Raw genomic sequence first — 22,966 nt, forward strand, 5'->3', positions numbered from 1 at the left:
TTCATTTCTAAAAGGATGGGTAGATTTTCCTTCTCCCTCATAAAAGCAGCAGTAATCGAAAACTTCAACATCCTAAGAAAACGCATATATTTGACCTGCTACATGTATTTGAGAGATTTAATAACACTTTGTTTGTGAGTGTGCCACACAGATAGCACCGGGTTCCATCACTGGCTCCAAATGTCAACTAAAGATAATGAAGAGGGGTGCAGATAAGCTACAAAGTTAGCTTTTGTTTAAGAGGTATGTCTATGGAGATGCTGGGAGATAAGTAGAAAATCCCTTAAATAAACGCTAGTGAAACATCTCAAAGAAATGTCCTTAAAGATAACTGTGCCCGTCACATAGCCATTAGATAGATAAATGTGCGTTCAAGTAGAAACTCATTCCATTCATTCAAAGAAGATTTATTTGGCCCCTACTATGTTAGGGGCTAAAGCTATAACAATAAAACACAAAACAGTGCCAGAGGCTGGGAAGGGTGGGGACAGGGAGTAACTACTTAATGAGTATGAGATTTTGTGTGTTTTTCTCATAGTAAATAAATAAATATAAAACAAGAAATTCACTATTTTAATTAACCATTTCTAAATACACAATCCAGTGGCATTAAATATATTCACATTGTTGTGTAACCATGACCACCTCCATCTCCAGAACCTTTTCATCATCCTGGTACAGGGCTTTCTTTCATGGTTTTGGAATGGTTTGAAAACGTTTTGGAATTAGATGGGGTGGTGTTACACAGCACTGCAAAAATGTCCAAAATGTCACTAACTGTTCACTTAAAAATGGTTAGTTTTATGTTACATGAATTTCACCTCAATGAGAAAAAAATAAAAGAAAGGAGCCCGGATGCAGTGACCCGCACCTGCAATCCCAGCACTTTGGGAGGCCAAGGTGGGAGAATCTCCAGACCAGGGAACAGTTAACATACAGTACAGGGATACAACAGCAAAGCCCAGATTCTGAGCAGAGCTCTCGGGGGCTCCCAAGCCCCTCAAGGAGGAAAGGCGTCCTGGAGGAGAGACCGCCTGAGATAACCTTGGAGGGTAAGTCAGAGCCTGCAGGTGAGGGAAGGGAGAGGCCATTCCGAGTGTGCGTGACGCAGGGGAGGATGACATATTCAATACACATGGGGCATGTACTGGGGAAACAGCCAAAAACCCCACATTCATTCAAGACACCATTCATCCCCCAAATCTAATCACAAACCATACAATAAACTAACAATCATTATAATCATACATCACACTTAAAATATTTGTTTAAAATAATAATTATAAAAAATAATTTTAAAATGCCAGAAGTCATTCAGGAGAAAACAGGGACTGAACTGGATCCCAAACAGCTGCAGAAGTTGGAGACAGACAAGCGGGAGGGGACAGGCCACGCGGGGCGAAGGTGGAACCCAAGTGAACGCCGCGTCTCTAAGTGACCAAGGAGCCAGCAGTCGGAAGGTGGCCAGGGACCCCTGAAGTCCCGAGTCACAAGAGCACTGCGACCTCTCATCACAGCTGCCTGGGCTTTACAATTTATCAAATGCTTTCACAACTACGACCTCATTTGACTCCACCATCACCCTGACAAGCAGGTGCAGCAGACCTGACTGTCATCTCACAGACAACAAAACTGAGGTGTGTCCGGCTGTCCTGACCCACCCAGGGCCACACAGCTGTGAGCAGGCAGAGGGGGCCTGCAGCCGCCTCCCGATCCGGCTCCACCTCGCTGAGCCCTCTCTCCATCACGCAGGCAGCGCGACACAAATGGGAACTCAAGCGCTCTGTTCACCCCATTCCTATTCTTATTTGAATTAATCTTCTGAAAACAACAACAAAAGACCTGCATATTTTCACTCCGGGAAATGACCTTCTGGTAAAAAGGAAGCGGTCTTTTTTTTAGTAAGATGTGGACTCTTTATAGAGTTGTATACGTGCAACTTGGCAGAGTAGTCATTTTTCAGATGAAACAATGCATGGACTGTCCAGTTCCTAACATTAGAACTTAGTTATGAATGATTTAAAACCTAGCTTCAATGAACCAAGCTGGTTACAACTGCCTCAAAAAAGGCATAGCCATAGTTTCATTAAATTGCCCAACAAAACCCAAATAGGTCTAGCTTGGTGGTTCTCAACCAGGGCCGATCTCAATACACATTTTTGGATTTCACAACTGAGAGGGGGTAGAGGCTGAGAATGCTGCTAAGCAACCTACAATGCACAGCATGCCCCTCACGACTAATATTTATCCAGCCCCAAATCACAGATTGAGAAGCCCTGGTCTCAATGCTGAGGTGCTTCCATAAACTGATCCCTGAGGTGGGAAGAATGTGGGACCGGAGCCTCACACAGACGAGATACACACTCCAGAAACGAGTGTCTGGCACACTTGGTTAAAATGGCATGCAGCTTCGAAGTTGTGTGCCATTTTAACCAGGTGACTTCAAGTCACCAAGAGTTGCCTCATTTGCAAATGGGGCTCCCACTCCCTTCCTCAACCTGAGATAAGGCAGCTGGCGGGTGAGTCGAGAGCCCCAATAGCAGAGGACCCACAGTTGATGCTCAAGACCGAGGCTGGACTGAGCTCTCCAAATAGCACACTCTCCCGGCACTCGCTTTCTCCAAACACATTTGAAAACACAAAGCCAGAGCGATGGGCATCATCTAAATAAGGGTGGAGGCAATTACTATCCTCCAATCTCATTAAGCAGGAGTCCATATACCTGCATGGAAACCAAGGCTTGGGATCACTGTCGTCTCCCACACAGACATACTGTGGACAGTGACCGGCAGGACCACCTGGACCACTACAGGAGGTTGGGTGGTGCGTTTCCATGGCTCATATTTCCTGCAGTTCCAGCACAAGCAACACATCTTGCACTTGGGCTTAAATCGTATTATCCAAATGAAGTATCACTCTCCTAATCAGCATCCGCCTTTAAGCAAGCACAGATGGCAATCACGTGCTTAAGTGGCAACTCAAAGGCTGAAATCCGGGCAAGCTCTCCCAGGCTCTCGGATCTGGTTCTGTGAGTGGGTTCTGAGAGAGACAGGGGTCAGGAAACACAGGATGACAGGCACACGCAGAGAGCTCAAGGTCTTTTGTCTGCCCTCAAGCCCTTCTGGTGAACCAAATGGACGCCACCAGAGCCAGCAGATGAATGCCCTTGTCAGCCTCGCAGGCCAGTCATTCTCAAACAGAAGCCTGTGGATCAGCAGCACAGGAAGAAGAAGGTTTACTGTCGCCTCCACAATTCTTTTGTATTGTATCAGATCCTTTGGCCATCTTTGAGACACTGTGCACTGTCCTACTTCTGACAATCACATTAAAAGGGCACGTACTAAAGGTCCCTTTCTGTCTTAGCAGAAACAGTATTTTTTCATTTTACTTGTAATCAATCAGCTTTGCCCCCTTTCCTGATTTTAAAGGCAGGAATAAGCAGCATTGTATTGAACTGTGAAATGCGCTCAAATGCGGCTCTAAAGGGAAGTACCACCCGGGCGGCTGGATATTAGTTTCCATGGTAACCGAGGTCCCTGGGCCCTAGCACACACAGCAGGAAATGCTGCAGATTACCACAGCAGTGTCTTTTACTAGAAATAGGAGTTCCATGGCAATTGTAAACATTTGGGAATCAAAAAACGTGTATTTGTGTGTGCGTACATGTGTGCGTGTGTATGTGCATAAGTGTACGTTGTGTGTATATATGTGTATGTGTACGTTGTGTATGTTTTGTGTGTGTATGTGTATATATGTGTGAACATGTGTATGTGTGTATGTGTACATGTCTATATGTGTATGTTGTATGTATGTGTACATGTGTGTTGTATGTATCTTGTGTGTGTGCATGTGTGTGTATATGTATGTGTGTACGTGTATGATGTGTATGTATACATATGTGTACATGTCTATGTGTGTATGTTGTGTATGTTGTGTGTACATGTGTGTTGTGTGTATATTGTGTGTATGTGTATATGTGTGTGTACGTGTGTGTATGTGTGCGTGCAGATGAACTGAAGGCAATGTAGATGAATTGAAGCCTCATTATTCTTACAGTTAAGAAGCTTATGTCAAATGAAACAAATGATTAAAATACAAGCAAAAATAGCCTCCCCGCTTCCAAAGAGCTAACAGAAAACAAAAATATGTTCCACAGAGAAACGAAGACCCAGAATGGAAGCAGACAGCTGCTTTGGAAACCAGATGACCACGGGTTTCTTATTAACAAACAAGCAAACCAAAATGTCTGTAAACAATCACCGGCTGAGAGCACAGGACAGAGATGTTTTTCACAACCTGTGCCATGTCCTCCTTGAACTCCCCTCACCACGAAACCCAGAAGGCAGAGCTAACAACTGCTTAGGTGGTTTTCACGGGAAATCACGCTACAATCCCCACTCTCCTTCTTCCTAGCTGGGTAAGCTCGGACAAGAGACCTCACTGAGACTCAGTGTCCCTAGTCAAAATGAAAAGGTTGCACTCGATAGTACATGAGCAGAAGAAAAAAAAAATCCTGTATCTTCTTAAAAATGAAAGGCCAGATAGTTACTTTAAAAAAAACAAAAAAACCACTTCCAAGTAGTTCTCACTTTAAGCTTTCTTAAAGTGTGTACAAATCAAATTTATTTAAAATGAGTCAGGAAGATTCACTGCCAAATTCTCGGTGACAGAAGACCTTCTTAGTATTCTATAACTATTCCTTGAGTTATTTTCCAGTAACAACACTTTTCCTACAGCGGAGGACACAAGCGCAGGTTAAAGTGAAAATTTTAGTTCCAAGTAGCTTTCACATCTTGTGCGTGTTTTCTAGCTGAGACTTTTTCAGAGGGAGCACAGAGGAGGCAATCTATGTGGTCTGACTGAACAGATCCGTCCTAGAAAAATACTAGTTTGACAACTTCAAGTGTCTTCAAGTTCACATTTACATTCCACATGGTTATTTTTATCTAAGATGGGCAGAGCAGACCAAACCAAGTTCGTAGCTCTATGGCAAATGATTCGTCACAAGAGAACATTAAAAAAAAAAAAAATTATTGGCCGGGCATGCTGGCTCACGCCTGTAATCCCAGCACTTTGGGAGGCCAAGGTGGGCGGATCACCTGAGGTCGGGAGTTTGAGACCAGCCTGACCAACATGGAGAAACCCCGTCTCTACTAGAAACACAAAAATTAGCTGGGCAAGGTGGCACATGCCTGTAATACCAGCTGCTCGGGAGGATGAGGCAGGAGAGTTGCTTGAACCCGGGAGGTGGAGGTTGCAGTGAGCTGAGAGCTGAGATCGTGCCATTGCACTCCAGCCTGGGCAACAAGAGTGAAACTCCATCTCAAAAAAAAAAAAAAAAATTCTTTGCTTCATCTGCATGAACTAAAATAACTGCATTCTTTCATGAATGCTAATGCTTTACCAAAAGTGACTACAAGGTGTGTGTGTGTGTGTGGCAGTGGGGATGGGGTGGGGTATTAGTTATTAAGCCAAAACAAAAAGCCAATCTATGGGAAGCAAAGGTAAGAACTAGGATGGAAAGAGGTGGGAGAGGAGAGGAGAGGAGAATTGTCAGTGCTTGTATACAAAACGCACGGTGGCTCTGTTAGCTGGAAGAGGGAAAATGCTGAGTAAACCACTTTATTATGTAAACTGCCTAACAACACAAATAACCATGCTGCACACAAATCAACTCAGTCACCCATAAAAACACACATCCTCTCCAACCTTGGACCTTCCTCCCCACTGCCGCTGTTACCGCCGCCACCGCCACCACCACCACCACCACCACCACCACCAAATTCACCAGCATTGGTGAAGGCTGCTGAGGTTAGACAGAGAACAGCATACACGCATCCAGACGTAATTCAAGTTATCATCTGGGGTAATACACTAAAGCCTAATGGGGAAACCCCACTGAATGGGGCAAGAATTTCTCTCTGTTAGGGATAAGATAATCCTGAGCAGGACAGACATGCATGCTTAGGTGTGGAATTTTGATATCCCTCACTATCCCTGCTGGAGGATTATAGAATTCTGGTGACATCCTGCCCTGGGGATCCAGGATATGTTCTGGTAAATGTGGGATTCCGGTGAGTTCATTCTGGGCTAACACATGATGACTGCCCTTTCAAGTGTCATTCCAGGAAGACACGGTTAAAAGCAAATCACTACTGAGGCAGGAACACTGGTTGACCACAATGAACAATTCTCTCCGGCAACTGTTGCTACCCAACCAAAGATCAATAATAAAAGGCCACTTGTCAAATGGGGAACAGTGCTGTCGTCAGGCATCAGTTCTTACATCAAGAAAAGATCGATGGGATTAGAAAGGAGGGATTCGTTTTATCAGCGGTAATGCTAGGTTCACGGTTACAAATCTCCTAAATATATGTACTTGCCCATCAAAATAATCAAACACATAAGCAACTGTAACTCCATCAACTGAAAAACATCAAAAACAAGGTATTTTTTAAAATTTATAAAATAAAAACACTCTGTATAAATATACAGATTCATTTGTTATTTCCAGTCCTTATGTATAGTGTGAGTTGTAAAAATGCTAAAAATGCATGACACTCTACTGTCCTAGGCTCAATACAAAGACTGAAGTTTCATAGAAAGCATACTCCAAAACATGACAGCTTTAAAAATGGAAAATGGTAAGACAAACTTCACATGCCTGGGCCATTTTTAAAAAGATGTTTTATTCATCGCAGATGTATATGACTAAATATATTGTGCTAACAAATTAAAATGACGCAAGACAAATTGAAGTGGCAAAACATCAAAATGATGAAACCTAAAGCAGAATGTACATTTACGAATCCATTTAAAACAATACTTTTTACATCACCTCCTGCTAAGGCAATGGCAGCTCTAAAATCCGTGTATAGAAGGCTCAGGAGCTGGGAAATTTATCTTGAAGCTATGCTTATATAATAACCACAGTTTTTAGCTATGTTGCCTATTATTATAAATATCAACCATTTTTATAGATTTTATTTGTATTTTACGTAAGATTGAGATTATAAAAAGTGTTCAATATAAAAAGTATATGGATACACATACATACATATGTGTACACAAACACACACACATATATATACAGTTTAGATAGTTTCTAGAATTTTTTATTTTTTTTTTTGAGACCGAGTCTTGCTCTGTCGCCCAGGCCGGAATAGAGCAGTGCGATCTTGGCTCACTGCAACCTCCGCCTCCCAGGTTTCAAGCAATTCTCCTGCCTCAGCCTCCCAAGTAGCTGGGACTACAGGTGCCTGCCACCATGCCCAGCTAATTTTTGTATTTTTAGTAGAGATGAGGTTTCACCATATTTGCCAGGCTGGTCTCGAACTCCTGACCTCGTGATCCACTCGTCTCGGTCTCCCAAAGTGCTGGGATTACAGGCGTGAGCCACCGTGCCCAACTGATATGCCTTTTTATTTTTAATCAAATGAAGAAATTTGACTACATTCCTTTATGGTAATATCCAAAGAATTTTCAGTTCCAGACCTGCAAGAAGGGCCTTTTATATGATGTTTTTAATTTGAAAAAAATTGTTTTCAATTTGAGGCTAAAGAGTTTGCTAGGTAGCAATAAGAAGACAGATATTTCAGGTGATAGATACCCCAATTACCCTGATTTGATTTTTTTTTTTTTTTTTTTTTTTTTTTTTGAGACAAAGTCTCGCTCCATTACCCAGGCTGGAGTGCAGAGGCATGATCTCAGCTCATTGCAGCCTCCGCCTCCTGAGTTCAAGTGATTGTCATGCCTCAGCCTCCCAAGTAGCTGGAATTAAAGGCCCTCCAGCAAGCTCAGCTAATTTTTTTTGTACTTTTAGTAGAGCCAGGATTTCGCCATGTTGGCCAGGCTGGTCTCAAACTCCTGACATCAAGTGATCCATCCACCTCGGCCTCTCAAATGATTTGAACTTTACACATTATATGAATTTATCAAAGTATCATATGTACCCCCATAACATGTAGATTATTATTTATCAATCTTTTTTTTAAAAAAAAAAGTTTGCTAGGTAGAAATACTAAGACTCTAATTACATGAAAGAGTTCTGGGCTTGAACACCAAAGTCAATCCAGAAGTTAAAGGCTAGTGAAGTCTCAATTAAACAATCTGGTTAAAATAAAACTCAGGAGCAAACAAGAGCAGTCTGGCTGGAGCCAGGAAACAACCCAGCTGAGAACCCAAATAACCCAGCACCTTCTCCCCTCAGAGGCAAGATTCCCTCCCCTCCTCCACTCTATCCTTGAAGCAGGGTGGGTGCCTTCTACCTAGCTGTCCCTTGCACCAGAGACTTGACCTCAGGGAGGGGTCACCAAGATTCAAATTCTGAACTCCAGGGAGGAATCCTGCCAAGACCCCATCCCAACAGTCCCTTGCCCAAGAGCTGACGGGCTTCCCACCAGGATCCATGAGGGCTGCATGAAAGTGGAAGCTGCTGTTTGTGCACAGTCATTCATTCAGCAGATGGGTCTGCAGCCTGCTGAAGGCCAGATACTCAGCATCTGGGAATGTGAGTTCCTCAGAAAGGAGCAGGCCCTGTTGGAGGTATTTGCAATCTGGTGGGGAAGGTAGTGACAGCACAGCTAGGGGACCCCTCTAACCCCAGCATGTCCCCTGAGGCCCTGAGCAAGGACCCAGTTTACTTCCTGAAGGGAGACAAAGGTCTCACAAGTGATACAGCTCTTAAACCCCCGGGAGATCCGCAGCAGATCCTCATGCATACAAACAGGGTTAAGAGGGGGAGGGCTGGAAAGGGCATTCTGGGCCTGGAATGCACATGTGCCAGCAGATAGGGATCAAGGGTTTTAAGGGTTTCAGCAAACAGTGAGCAGTTCTTCCTGGGTGCAGTTGCCGGCCATGGGCAGGGAGACGCCATTGGACAGGTGGGTTACGGCAAGATGGCAAGAGGCTTTACAGGACAGCACAAACATACCTCACTGGAGAGCAACATCTCCTGGAAAGCTTTTCAAAATTGGAGATTCTGGGGGCTCACCTAGTTATTCTGATTCCATGGGAGTGACAGGGCCCTGAAATCTGTCCCTTAAAGTGAACTTCTTGAGTATCTGTGATGCCTAATGCCAGATCTGGAGACCATGGCATTTACCAAAATCTGTACTGCAAACGTGTAACACATTTGTAAGAACTAAGCCATCAGCAATTTTCTTCATCAACCTCAGTGATCCAGACTCACTGACTAAAGCACATGTCTGTTGGTCCACCCTTCGATGCCTGTCCTAGAAGGTCCAGCGTCCACCTGCCTTCCTCCTGCACACACTCAAGTCTGAGAAGAGGCCTCAACCCAAATGCCCATCTGTACTTTTCCCTTTTTCTCTTCTAACCTTCTCTCTCCATTATCTTTGGCTTAATCTTGCTTCCTCTACTTCCTTTGTCGTCAGAGCAAAAATTGGAAGCTCTAAAGATAATATAGAAAAGGAAATTTACACTGTCCAACTTCATTCATAGTTAATGAGCACCAAGGCAAGATTTAAAACCATAGAATATTAGAGCCAAAAAAAAAAAAGTACTTGTGATCATCTAGTCTCCTAGACCCTTTATAGGTGGGAAAATGGAAGCCCAGAGAAAGGAAATATTTACTCAAGATCACATAGCTGCAAAGGCACAAAGTCAAACCTACGCATCCCAGATCCCAAGCTAGTGGTTACTCTTACTACTGCATATAGACTTTTGTTATTTCAACTACATAGATTATTTTTTGTGCTACACAGATTTTTTTTTTTTTAACGCATTCAGGATCAAAATGGGGAATAACATTTGAACACCTGTAAGCCTGTGCCCTGACACATCAGGGACTTGCGCGGAGTACGGAGTGGATGATACACTCCCTCTTAGTCAGCACTGGCCCATCCTGTCCACTGTGCCATCTGCTTGTGTCAGCAAGGGCCTTTGAAGAGCAGTGTTGTGTGACTCTCCTTTTCATCTGCCTCTGTAATTACTTTTATGGTTTTGAACAACCATCTCAGGAAAGTTTAGATGATAATACATCCAATGCCTGAGGAGGACATTTCAGATTCTCAGAAGGAAGGAAATGGATCCAGGCAGACTAGATCATCTTTAATGTCCAGATTCTTTAAGTTGTTACCCTAAAAAGTAGGCATGATTTTAAGACTGAAAATCAGGATAGCTAGCCTTTATTGAATGTGTACCATGGGCTGGGCTCTGTTCTGAGTGGTTTATGTGTATTAAGTCTTTTTATTCTCACCATAGCCTATGTGGTAGGTATTTATCATCTGTTTCTTAATTTCCTTAATTTTCCTTTTCTTATTTTTTTAAGTAGCCCAGACAAATGCATGCCACTCAGCTCAAACATTCTCAGCTCCTGTGAGAGCCACATGCTGGTCCATTATGGATGTGAAGGAAGCAGAGACTCTGCTCCACAAAGCCTTGGGTTCCATGTCTACCAGATACCTAGAAACCAATTTTTTGTGTCCAATAATACAGAAAATGGTACTTTCATATTTAAAATAAATTGTATATTCATCCAGAGTCTAAAATCAACAAAATATGGAACTCTGCCTAGTGCTAATAATTGGAATTCCATTATAGTTTAATTATTAACACAAATACACACATTATAATATCCACTTACACACTTTCATTTAAAAAACAATGAAAGCAATTAAGTTCTAACATATTTCCACATTCTGTTGAACAATAGGTACATAATGACTAGATTGATTTTGCTCTTATAGTGACTAGTTTGCAAAGTTTTTCCTAAGTAAATTTTATTAATAGCTAGTGCAAAAGATTTCCTATAAAGGACAAAGACCACTCAAAGCTGTTTCCTTTTGGAAACAATATGAGACGCTAATATTTTGGAAACCACAGCAACCTGCTTGCTTGAAATTCTGGGCACTTGCCCAGAAGAGATGTACTTAATAATAATTGTAATTCCCTCCTACCACTTCCATCAAGAGAGACTTAAAAAAAAAAAAAAAATACATGTAAAGGCGCTAAGCAAGGGAGTGAACCAAGGATACTCTTTCTGGAGAGGGTAGATATCAAATCACACACTCTGTTAGAGTCACCGCCTACACCAACCCTAAGCCCAAATCTATTTGCTGCTGACCAAAACAGCTTGAAGCGCTTTTTACAGATTATCATTTCCCTGGTGATCCATACATCATTAAAAATAGATCACTTGTAGGACTCCAAAAGGATATATACTTGGGCATTAATTGCAGCAGACCTTGTAGTAGCAAATACCTGGAGATAACCTAAATATCTATCAATAGAATAATGATTCAGCTGTGCTATATTCAGACAGTGCTATATTCAGAAATTCCATTTGGCCGCTAGAAAGAATCAGGTGGATCTATAGGTACTGGAAAGGTAACTATAATATACTATGCTGTAAAAAGCACAGGAACAATGTTTGTCAGGGGCTACCTTCTGAAAAAGGTCACACAGGTATATTTTATTCCATGTGTCATTCCACATGTTGTGGAAAACTAGTTTTTTGGGTTTTTTTCTCCCAGGCATGTTTGTTTATATATGCAAAAACATCTGTAAATGACACTAAACCCAACTCCCGGGAGGGGCGGGGAGGTGGGGAGGGTAGATTTTACTTTACACACTTACTTCAATTTTTTTTTTTTCTTTTGGACACAGAGTCTTGCTCTGTCGCCCAGGCTGGAGTGCAGTGGTACAATCTCGGCTCACTGCAACCTCCACCTCCTGAGTTCAAGTGATTCTCCTGCCTCAGCCTCTCGAGTAGCTGGGATTAAAGGTGCCCGCCCCTATGTCTGGCTAATTTTTATATTTTTAGTAGAGACAGGATTTCACCATGTTGGTCAGGGTGGTCTTGAACTCCTGCCCTCAGGTAATCCACCCGCCTCAGCCTCCCAAATGCTGGGATTACAGGTGTGAGTCACCACACCCAGCCTACTTATTTCAATTTTTTAAACTAAAGAGAATGTTCTATTTTTAAAATTTTTAAGCAAAAATGAATAGAAGTCACTTCTGATACTTATTAAGAAGGATATTCAAGTTTCTCTTATCTCTGTAAAATATACCTTCTTTCTATCACCCATATACTTTTAGGTCATTTGAGAGTTCTCACACTCCCACATTCAATGAAAATAGTAGTACATACGGATTTTAAACAGAAAGTATCTGGCATCACTAAAAATGATCTGAAATCCAATGGTCTAAAAATATGTCAAAGCAACCGGGTGTGGTGGCTCACGCCTGTAATCCTAGTACTTTGGGAGGCCGAGGCGGGTGGATCACAAGATCAGGAGTTCGAGACCAGTCTGGCCAACATGACGAAACCCTGTCTCTACTAAAAATACAAAAATTAGCAAGGCATGATGGTGGGCACCTGTAATCCCAGCTATTTGGGAGGCTGAGGCAGGAGAATCACAAGAACCCGAGAGGCAGAGGTTGCAGTGAGCCAACATCACGCCACTGCATTCCAGCCTAGGTGACAAGAGCAAGATTCTGCCTCAAAAAAAAAAAAAAAAATGTCAAAGCACGGGTTTGTTCACTATGAGATTATTTGCCTTTGGTGAAATACATCACCCTCCAAACTACTACTCTACCCCCATCACTTCTGCAGTGAGGCTCTTTGGTTTCTTTGTGCACAAATAATGGCTGTTTTCCTTCCCTTCAAAGATGACAATTTCCAGACCCTGCAGTGCCCCGCCAGGAACCATTCTGGGAGCAGCATCTTCAAAATCCCAGGTTCCCACTACAGGAATTTATGGACAATCTGGGGATCTCTTTCCAGTCCATCTATAGGATCCATCCAAGAATTAAACATTAAAATATAAAAACATTATTATCACAGAGCCTCAAACATGCAATGCCAGATATCTAAGTTCCTTAAAACAGTAGAGCAGCTTTCTTAAAAAAAGACATATTCTGGGCCAGGCACGGTGGCTCACGCCTGTAATCCCAGCACTATGGGAGGCCGAGGTGGGCAGATCACTTGAAGTCAGGAGTTGGAGAGTAGCCTGGCTAACATGGTGAAACCCCATCTCTACTAAAAATACAAAAATTAGTTGGGCATGGTGGCACATGCCTGTAATCCCAGCTACACGGGAGGTCGAGGCAGGAGAATTGCTTAAATCTGGGGAGGTGGAGGTTGCAGTGGGCCAAGACTGCACCACTGCATTTCAGCCTGAGAGGCAGAGTGAGATTCTGCCGGAAAAAAAATTTAAAAAAAAAAAAAAAAACCTATTCTAATGGCTATTACAGAAAGATATCAATATGGCTGGCAAGTCCAGTTCCACACACTGCTGAAGTAGAAGAAAATATAAAATGCAATACTATTACCCCTGCAATGGTTTGCATATTAAGTTCCTCTTTACGGCTGTATTTTCTCAAGTTTCTATAACAGACACCCATAAGCTATGGAATTTTGTTAAAGGACTTTTAAAAAGATACTGGATAAGATCCACACCAAGTTGACATACTGGATGAGGAAACCATGGTTCTAATTTCTCTGCTGCATTCTCCAAGGGAACGTTGTAAAACCCTGTTAACTCCCTGAGTGAACTGCTCACTCTTCTATATTCCCCTAGCACTTTGTTCTACAACTATTACCATACCAAACATATTATTTCTATGCTGAAATTCTTTATTTATACATCTCATTTTCCCCACTCAATTGTAAGCCCCTCCAGGACAAGGAAAGTCATATTGCTTCTTGTGGTCCCATGACAGTGCCTGAAATAAAAGGAGTTTGTTCAATGAATGAGAAGCGTTCTTGCTGCAAATTCATTCAAATATTTAATTAAGCACCTGTGATAAATGAGTATCACTGCACTGAAGGTACCCATCAGGTGGTTCGGAGAAACTTTCATGTGCCTGGGAGCAGTCCCCAACACTTGCTCCTACAACCCAAATTTACCAATGTCACCACGACAATGAAAAGAACAGGCCTATAGCTGCCGGTGCAACAAGGAGACCCAGAAAGACAACGCAAAGTAAGAGGCAGGAGAGAGTAGCTGCATTGCAAGGAAAAGGAAAGCACACTCCTCCCTTTGAATAGGGGAACCATCTGTTACTGGTCATGTTGCATGCATTTCTTTTCTTTTCTTTTCTTTTGAGACAGAGTCTCACTGTTGCCCAGGCTGGAGTGCTAATTTTTGTATTTTTAGTAGAGATGGGGTTTCGCCATGTTGGCCAGGTTAGTCTCGAACTCCTGACCTCAAGTGATCTACCTTGGACCTCTTGCCTCGGCCTCCCAAAGTGCTGGGATTACAGGCATGAGCCACTGCACCCAACCATAATGTTGCATTTCTAAAGATGGTCCGGCATACAGGGCATTCATTTTCTTTTTATACTTTTCACATGTTATAAATAACCTTTATATGATTCAGTACTTGCTAAAGCCATTAAATTTTTTTCATTGATTTAATAAACACACTTTAAACATCTCCTATGCTCTAGGCACTATGTTTTGGGGTTTCAGACGTGAGAAAGTCATAGTCTCTATCTCAACAGGTTTGCAGTCAAATGTGAGGGACACATAAATAGATACAACGCAATGAGATCCTTATTTTAAAAGGGTTCCTCATTTTATGGAAACTCAGAAAAATGGTCTATCCAATCATTCATACTGCTTCCCATTCCACGAGCAAACAAGGAAAACCCATGGAAGGAGGAAAACGCAAATTGCAACCAAAGGCATAGCTCAAGCTTCCACAACCAGCACATCATTAAAGTGATCAAAAAATCCATCAAGCCAACTCGTGCAGAAACGGTGGTTCACTTTCTTCCTTTTTCATTCTTCTTCACATGTGCTTTATTATCCGGAAAACTAGTTGCAACTTCTAATATATGGAATCCCACAGTTTTAAAAAATGGGAAAATACGAGTCAGCTCAGCTCTGATAACTTAAGCTGCATCTTCTTGTGCAGCCACCCAAGGGAAAGAAATCACGTGCTGAATGCAGTTAACGCTGGGAGTCAGCCTCCATCTGCTTACCACGTGTGTTGGTGGCCATGTCAGCCACTTTCTGAAAGGCGTCCAAGAAGGCAGCTGCTGCTACTACTGTTGTCCTAAAATGCAAACAGATAACAAAAGCATGAGGAATGTCTCTCCCTAGCAAATTCATTACTGCTCAAGGCCTAAAACCTCTAAGGAGTACATGTAACCTTCCTCCAGAAATAACTCAACTGAGCATGGACAATCATTGGCTTGTTGAACCCACTTTTTCCCAAGTACTCCACTCGAATAACATCCAGTTCATTTGGTGCTAAACGCTAGTAGCCCTTCCCATTCCATTTCATCTGACTGTATATAAAACCATTACCAGGGCCAGGCGTGGTGGCTCACCCCTGTATTCCTGGCACTTTGGGAGGCTGAGGGAGGTGGATCACTTGAGATCAGGAGTTCAAGACCAACCTAGCCAAGATGGTGAAACCCCGTGTCTACTAAAAATACAAAAAATTAGCCAGGCATGGTGGCACGCACCTATAATCCCAGCTACTTGGGAGGCTGAGGCAGGAGAATCACTTGAGCCCAGGAGGCAGAGGTTGCAGTGAGCCGAGATCACGACACTGCACTCCAGCCTAGGTGACAGAGCAAGACTCTGTCTCAAAAAACAAACAAACAAACAAAAAAACCTATCACCAGGCAAAATTTTCTACAGGAGGAAAACAGGCATTTCTACCTAAAAGAAAAAATAAAACATTAAAAAATAGAAGCGGTAGAGGTGAAATTAATTTTGGAGTAGGAAAGCAATATATACATATACACATCAGTTGGGGGAAGGAATCTGGAAGACAGATCATGTAGTTCAAACAGTTCGTTTTTAGGAATAGGAAAACGGAGGCCACAAATACAAGGCCACAAACACAGCCCTAGTTCATACCAGAGCTGGGCCAAGTATCCCAGCCTCATGACTCACAGGCTTAGGCTTGACTCACTATAAAACAAGATCCTGGCAGTGTGACTTTTCTCCCTAGATCCTGGTTATAATGAAACTGAGATACTACTGTTTCAACCGAATCTGCCAAATTCCTACAAGTTGAGAATGAGGAGAAGGTACTATAGTCATTTATGTCCTAGAAATTATTCTGGGCTCTTCATATTTTTTTGGACACAAGATGCTCTGAGCCCTCTGTGGTCTACTGGTTCCAAGAGTCATGATCTAAGGCACCATTCAGTGTAGTCAACACTCCAAGCCAGGGCCATGGCTTCCACACAAACAAGTCCTAGAACTTGAATTCAAGGACTTTACAATCAAACTTGTAACTAAGTATTAGTTTTCAAGTATTTCTTATATAACTCCAGTCTTTATTGAGTGTTCCTAACAATGCAAAGTTGCTGAAGGAAGAATAACAATAAGGACTTGAAAGGGAAGATTTCAAAATAGAGAAAAATGAAACCAGCTGTAGTGGCTCATGCCTGTAATCCCAGCACTTTGGAAAGCTGAGGTGGGAGGATCACTTGAGCTCAGGAGTTTAAGACCAGCCTGGGCAACATACTAAGACTCCATCTCTACAAAAAAAAAAAAAAAAAAAAAAGTGTTTTTAAATTAGCCAGGCACAGTGGTGCATGTCTGTAGTCCCAGCTACTCAGGAGGCTGAGGTGGGATGACCACTTGAATCCAGGAGGTCAAGGGTGCAGTGAGCCATGGCTGCACCACTGTACTCCAGCCTAGGTGACACAGCAATACCCTCTCTCAAAAAGAAAAAGAAAAAAGAAAGAAAAAGGGAAAGGAATGGCCTTTAAACATCAGCAACAGTAGCTTTGAAACAAAAGGTTCCTGGAAGGTGCTGGAAGTAGATCCTGGGAAAATCTAGGCAACAGTCCCTTAGAGCCAAACTTCAGAATGAGGCCTGTTATTTTCCAGTAGAGCAAGAAAACATTCTGCTCAACATTTTTAAAAATAATGACATACACATACAGAAAACCACTTTGAAGCATATTTTTTAAAGAGTTGACATCAAACACAAACCCTGGAAAAATTAGCTTTATCAAACATCTTGGGATTTATAAATAGCTGGTTCTGATTTACAATTAATATCTGACACAATGGCTGGATTTATTCTCATCCAACTCAACGCCAATCATCCAAATTTAATGAACCAGCTGTAGAGGTGTCTTGTGTATTACACGGTCACCAGGGCTCCACTGAAAATTAGGATGGTGATCAATTTCGAGGCTTTTAAATGGCAGTCATATTTCACTGTCTGACATAGTCACAAGACATCTCGGCCCGCTCTGATGGGGCAGAGCAAACTTGTAACCAACAGAAACACAAAGGAGTGATTCAGCTTAAATATACCAAGGCGTCTATGCCTCTTCTGCGATCTAAACTTCATCCTTTCTCTAATACACAAAATTAAACCATGGGCATGAGGCCTCTATATTGCTCTCAGTCCTCTACTATTAGTTTAACAAAATAATAAAGAAATGGTCCCTGCCTTCAGGACAAAATATTGTTTAATAATATAAAATGTATCCTGCACCAATAGGGATAAGTTAAGATTACTTTAAATTTTACTTAATATGTTTAAGACAGCTGATCCGTTCATTACTTTAAGCTTCAAGATCCTTACTGACAAAAGGGGAAGACAACAATTTTCTTGGTCTACCCTGAAAGCCTGCCAGACAGTTAAATGAGGCTGAATCTTAAAAAAGTAGAGGGAAATATATTTAAATGTTTTACTGTATTACTACAGGAGGAGACCTCCCACAGGATGGAGATGAAGTTACCTAAAATAAATGGTAATCATGGCAGACATGGAGGTGGGAGTAGATACAGCTAAATAAGGTGAGGCTGGTGAAGGACTCAGGTGAGGAGCCCTGAATCCTGAGCAGGGGAGGTGGTATCTGATCCAGCAGAAAGTAATTACAAGCGCTTAAACAGGGCTTAAGTACAGGACTTGACAACTGGGGAAGGTGCGGTATTCCAAGTTCATTGTCCGTCTGAGGCTCCAGTTCATGGATAGAAATCCCAGGCCCCAAACAAAACTGAAGGAATAAAAGAAAAAAGACGCACCCTTCCCGAGTTCTTTAGTCTATAGGGCGCCATGGACCCTCCAGTCCTATGGCTAACACTCTGGGCAGTGACCCCTGGTGTCCACAGGCAAAGGCCCGAGAGCATCACATCACCCCCTCCCACCTCTCTGTCGTCCACATGGCTATTCATCCTGGAAAACCCCTGCCTGGCCTGCTCTCTCTGAACCTTTATCTTCCTCCATCCAAACCAGCCAATGTCATCCCCTAAATGCCGTGAACCAGGACCATCAAAATAATTCCTTTTTAAAATGTCCTGTCCTTCATGAAGCACCCACTAAGTGTAATTGCATCCCTTCACCACAATGATTTAAAAGGGTAGAGCTTTAACAAGAAGATGCCGACATATTTTCTATTTCATGTCACATGATACGTGAACAAGCACGAGACTAGGCGATCACAGCCCCTTAGAGCTCAGCACTGGATCCTGTTTAGGCAGCTTTACGGAGGCATAATTTACATACCATAAAATACACCCTTTTTCAGGGTATGAGTCAATGATTTTTAGTAAATTTGGAGTTGTTCAACCATTACCACAATCCAATTATAGAACATTTCCACCAACCCAAAAGATCCATCTTACCCACTTGTCACTCTCCTTCTTCACCCTGTCCCCAGGCAACCACTGATTGACATCACTCTATAGATATGCTTTTGATAGATATTTCATGTAAATGGAATTATACAATAGTCAACACAAGGTTTTATTTTATTTTGTTATTTTATTTTATTTTAGACGGAGTCTTGCTCTTGTCGCCCAGGCTGCAGTGCAATGGCATGATCTCGGTTCACTGCAACCTCCGCCTCCCAGGTTCAAGCGATTTTCCTGCTTCAGCCTCCCAAGTAGCTGGGATTACATGCACCCGTCACCATGCCCAGCTAATTTTTGTATTTTTAGTAGAGACGGGGTTTTGCCATGTTGGCCAGTCTGGTCTCGAACTCCTGACCTCGTGACCCGCCTACCTCAGTCTCCCAAAGTGCTGGGATTACAGGCATGAGCCACCACACCAGTTTTAAATTCTAATGTGGAGTTAAAAAAAACCAACACAAGGTTTTAAACTCTGTATGTGGAGAGGCAGTAAGCAGAATGGAGGAGAACATGGACTCAAGCCAGAGAGCCAAATCCTTGCTCTGCCATTTACTAGTGATGTGACTATGGATAAGTTATTTAACTTTCCTGTGCCTCAGTTTCCTCATCAGTAAAATGGGGATAATAATAGCATGTACCTCATGGGGTTATGAGATTTAAACAAGTTAACAAATGCCTGGCACATAGCGAGCAACACAGAAATGTTACCTGTTGCTACCTTACATACAGTACTTACCTCATTTGACTCTCAAAATTCCTATGGAAGGAGGCAAAGCAGACATGAATGAGTCCCATTTTACATATGGGAATCAGGGCCCAGGATATATGGCTACAGGTGATCATGCTCCAATCAGAACCCACCGCATGCTTCCCTATCTGTAGCACTTCCTGAATCAACCCTAATCAATCTGCATTTTGGTCTGTCCCACTCCATCCTTGTCTGAGGATGTTGTCCTTTTCCTGTAGAACACATGCTTCTACTTACCGAAGCTGGGACTGCAGCTTTCCTGCTTTGTTTATGAAATCTTCCCAAACTGGATAGCTCCCCTGCGACAAATCAAAGATATCAGTAAGTCACACTGCGACAGACATCTGATTACTACATTAACAGAACACCCAATTCCAATCATGCAGGGAACAATCTGTGTATGTTCTCTTCCTTTGCAGGTCTGCGATATGTTTCCTGGATTCTATATACATGTATTGGCTCAGGAATCAGTTTAGAATGTGCTCAGTTCCTGTAATCTTGTAAATACTACAAACATCAACTGAACTAGTTTGGCAGAACCTCACACATACACTTTTGAGTTGTTAGATGGTGGATCCAAATTTAAGGTGTACAGAACATGTAAGGCTCCACCCTGAACCACCTGCTAATGCAACATGGCCCTGGCTGTTCTCCCCCTTGCCCCAAACAGCACAAAGGAGGGAACCGGAGTGATTAGGGCGCTTCCCCAGGACAGGTGGTTACAGAAAGCATTAATTAGACTATCAGACTCTCAAGGTTGGAAAGTTACCTAATGCAGCAGCTCATCTGATGGCTTAAGCCCAACACCTAGGGACAGCATAGCAACAGGTGGTTCCCCAACACACTTCAGCTAGCAGGGAACTCATCACCTTCCCAGGGTAGCCCATTATCAGCCACCCTGTCCTTGATGTTTATGTAGTTCTAGCTGTAACCTTCTGGGAGCCCTCAGTTAAGATCAATAATCCTGCTTCCACATGAAGTCTTTTCAAAATTCATTTTCATATCCAACGCTATTTCTCCCCGGGACCCTGCTTCACACCCCGACAGCATCCCAGAAACACTCATCGTGTCTCTCTACTCTTCCTCTAAGTATGGTGCACAGACACAAACTCAAATCTGCAGGTGCAAGTCCGACAGGGCAAAGCAGAGCGGGGACCAACATCTCCCTTCCTACACATGTTAAATTTATATCAAGATCAAACAGCCCACCAACCAAGAGGTGACTCAAAATCAACCCAGAAAAGGTGAAACAATGGGCTGAGAAGTGGTATGTGGCATTGATCATTTAAGTACAGAACTAAGGGCCAGGCGCTGTGGCTTACAGCTGTAATTCCAACACTTTGGGAGGCCAAGGTGGGTGGACCGCTTGAGGCCAGGAGATCGAGATCCTCCTGGCCAACGTGGTGAAACCTAGTCTCTACCAAAAATACAAAAATTAGCCAGGCATGGCGGCGCATGCCTGTAGTCCCAGCTACTCAGGAGGCTGAGGCATGAGAATCACTTGAGCCTGGGAGACAGAGGTTACGGTGAGCTGAGATCACACCACTGCACTCCAGCCTGGGCAACAGAGCAAGACTCTGTCTCAAAAAACAAAATAAAATAAAATAAAATAAAATAAAATAAAATAAAATAAAATAAAATAAAATAAAATAAAACAAAACAAAACTAAGACTAAACAACTGGGGATTATGTTTTCAGAATAGAGTGTAAATGTTATGAACCTTGACAAGGTAAAAACAATATATGCTACCTCTTGGTTTTCTTGTTAAGGAAAGGAGGAAGAAATTATAATGAGGTTAATCAACTCATCTTTCATTACAGAAGCCCAATCAAAACTGTTTAAAACTGCAACCCAGCTAAAACATAACAGTTTTACCTTCCTAATGGTATTAATCATCATTTTTTCTTACCCTTAGAGCAGATTCTCAGCCTCAACACTACGGACATTTGGGGCCAGAAAATTCTTTGTCTTGGGGGCTGTCCTGCACATTTAAGATGTTTAGCAGTATCCCTATCTTCCATTGACTAGATGCCGGTGTTCCCCCACCCCCTATTTGGGACAATCAAAAATGAGACATTGCCAGATGGCCCCTAGGGGACAAAATCACGCCCAGTCAAGAACCACTGTTTTAAGGCACATCTGAGAAATCAATTTAAAGAAAGTGGTGAAGAACCAATTATAGTATTACTTCACTTCAGTTTCATTTTCTTCTGCTAAATAAGTACAACCAAGTATGTTTTTTCAAAAGATCATGCATAGCACTCATTATAACAAGGAACACCTTGTTATAGAATTGCCTATTTATATACTTCTGTAGCTGTCAATTCTGTCTGAAAACGTACATAATCTGGAAAATTGTCTACAAAATATTAAAACAGGTTACTTCTGGGAGTTAAAATCTGGACCAATGTGTTGCTTTCTCCTTTGTACTTTCCTTTATGGCTAGAGTCTTGTGAGTTTTCTTTATAAGGGTCATGTATCATTTTAATGAAAACAATAAAGTCACTACATTTTTTAAAACTTCAGATCAAATTAGAGGTTCTGGTAACAACAGCACCATGAATTTACAATCCACCCAAACTCTAAAGTCTGTTTCACACATGCTGCTAGATTACATCCATCAGTTCTGCCTTCATGCATTTGAGACCTGCTTGGCCCAAGTGCAGGTTTCTGGATTTATTCCTCTAAGTGGCAATTCGCCCCTACGGAAAACTAAGTTACAGCTGGGCAAGAATCCTGGCTGGCTGGCTCCTGGCAGAGGCCCTTTGGCAGCTACACCTGAGCTACTGTCAACCAACACCTGTGTGAGGGTCTTGTCTCTCTCCCCCCCCCCCGCCCCCCTCCCACCGACATCGCCTCCATCCCCAGTGTGTGCCCTGGGAGTTACTTCCACCCAAGAGCAAAACTGTATATTAACTTATGTCAAATGAAAACTTGTGAGAGCTCAGGCTATCATTGAAGGCCCATCAAGACATAGTGGAAACTCCAATTATGATACCCAACATACATATCATTTTTTTAATCCAGTCTTTGTACACCTATATCCAATTAAAGAGATAAGGGCCAAGATCAGAGTCCTCAGGATGGCCACTGGAGATCTCTGTCCAGAGGGACAGCAGTTGGCACCTCTAAGAACACAAAGGCTCAAGCAACCAATAGCAGCTTCATCTGACCATTCCTTCTCTTTCTGAGCCACAAGACATGACGAAAAGCTTTCGGAGAAATCTGAGCACATTCAGAAACACTGCTCACCTACTTCTAGGCAAAGGTGCCACCATCTCTCAGCTACACAAGGAAGAAGGACCAGGGAGCCAGACTCTCCTCTCTCAAACACCAACCACTCCCATTCAGGGAGGCCTGGAGAAATATTATTAAGATGATCAAAGTATTTCTTAAGAAAAAGGTGGGCCGGGGCAGTGGCTCACACCTGTAATCCTAGCACTTTGGGAAGCCGAGGCAGGAGGATCACTTGAGCCCAGGAGTTCGAGACCAGCCTGGATAACATGGCGAGACCCAATCTCTTAAAAAAAAAAAAAAAAAAAAAAAAAAAACCCAGGCCAGTCACAGTGGCTCACACCTGTAATCCCAGCATTTTGGGAGGCTGAGGAAAGTGGATCAGGAGGTCAGGAGTTCA

General features: G+C 42.6%; 1 protein-coding gene across 6 annotated transcripts in view; it reads right to left on the minus strand.

Moving 5' to 3' along the window:
- The window catches only part of MTSS1 (MTSS I-BAR domain containing 1), a 184,192-nt gene that overhangs the window by 137,694 nt on the left and 23,532 nt on the right, over positions 1–22,966 (minus strand). For all 6 annotated transcript variants that reach the window (XM_045399270.2, XM_005564042.4, XM_005564044.4 and 3 more), the window contains exons 2-3: positions 19,569–19,630; positions 14,953–15,026 (exon numbers count right to left, since the gene is read on the minus strand). In XM_045399270.2, coding sequence (XP_045255205.1) covers positions 14,953–15,026; positions 19,569–19,630 — 136 coding nt within the window. The remainder of the gene's footprint in view (positions 1–14,952; positions 15,027–19,568; positions 19,631–22,966) is intronic.

Source organism: Macaca fascicularis, chromosome 8, assembly GCF_037993035.2.
Source record: "Macaca fascicularis isolate 582-1 chromosome 8, T2T-MFA8v1.1".
Taxonomy (NCBI): Eukaryota; Metazoa; Chordata; class Mammalia; order Primates; family Cercopithecidae; genus Macaca; species Macaca fascicularis.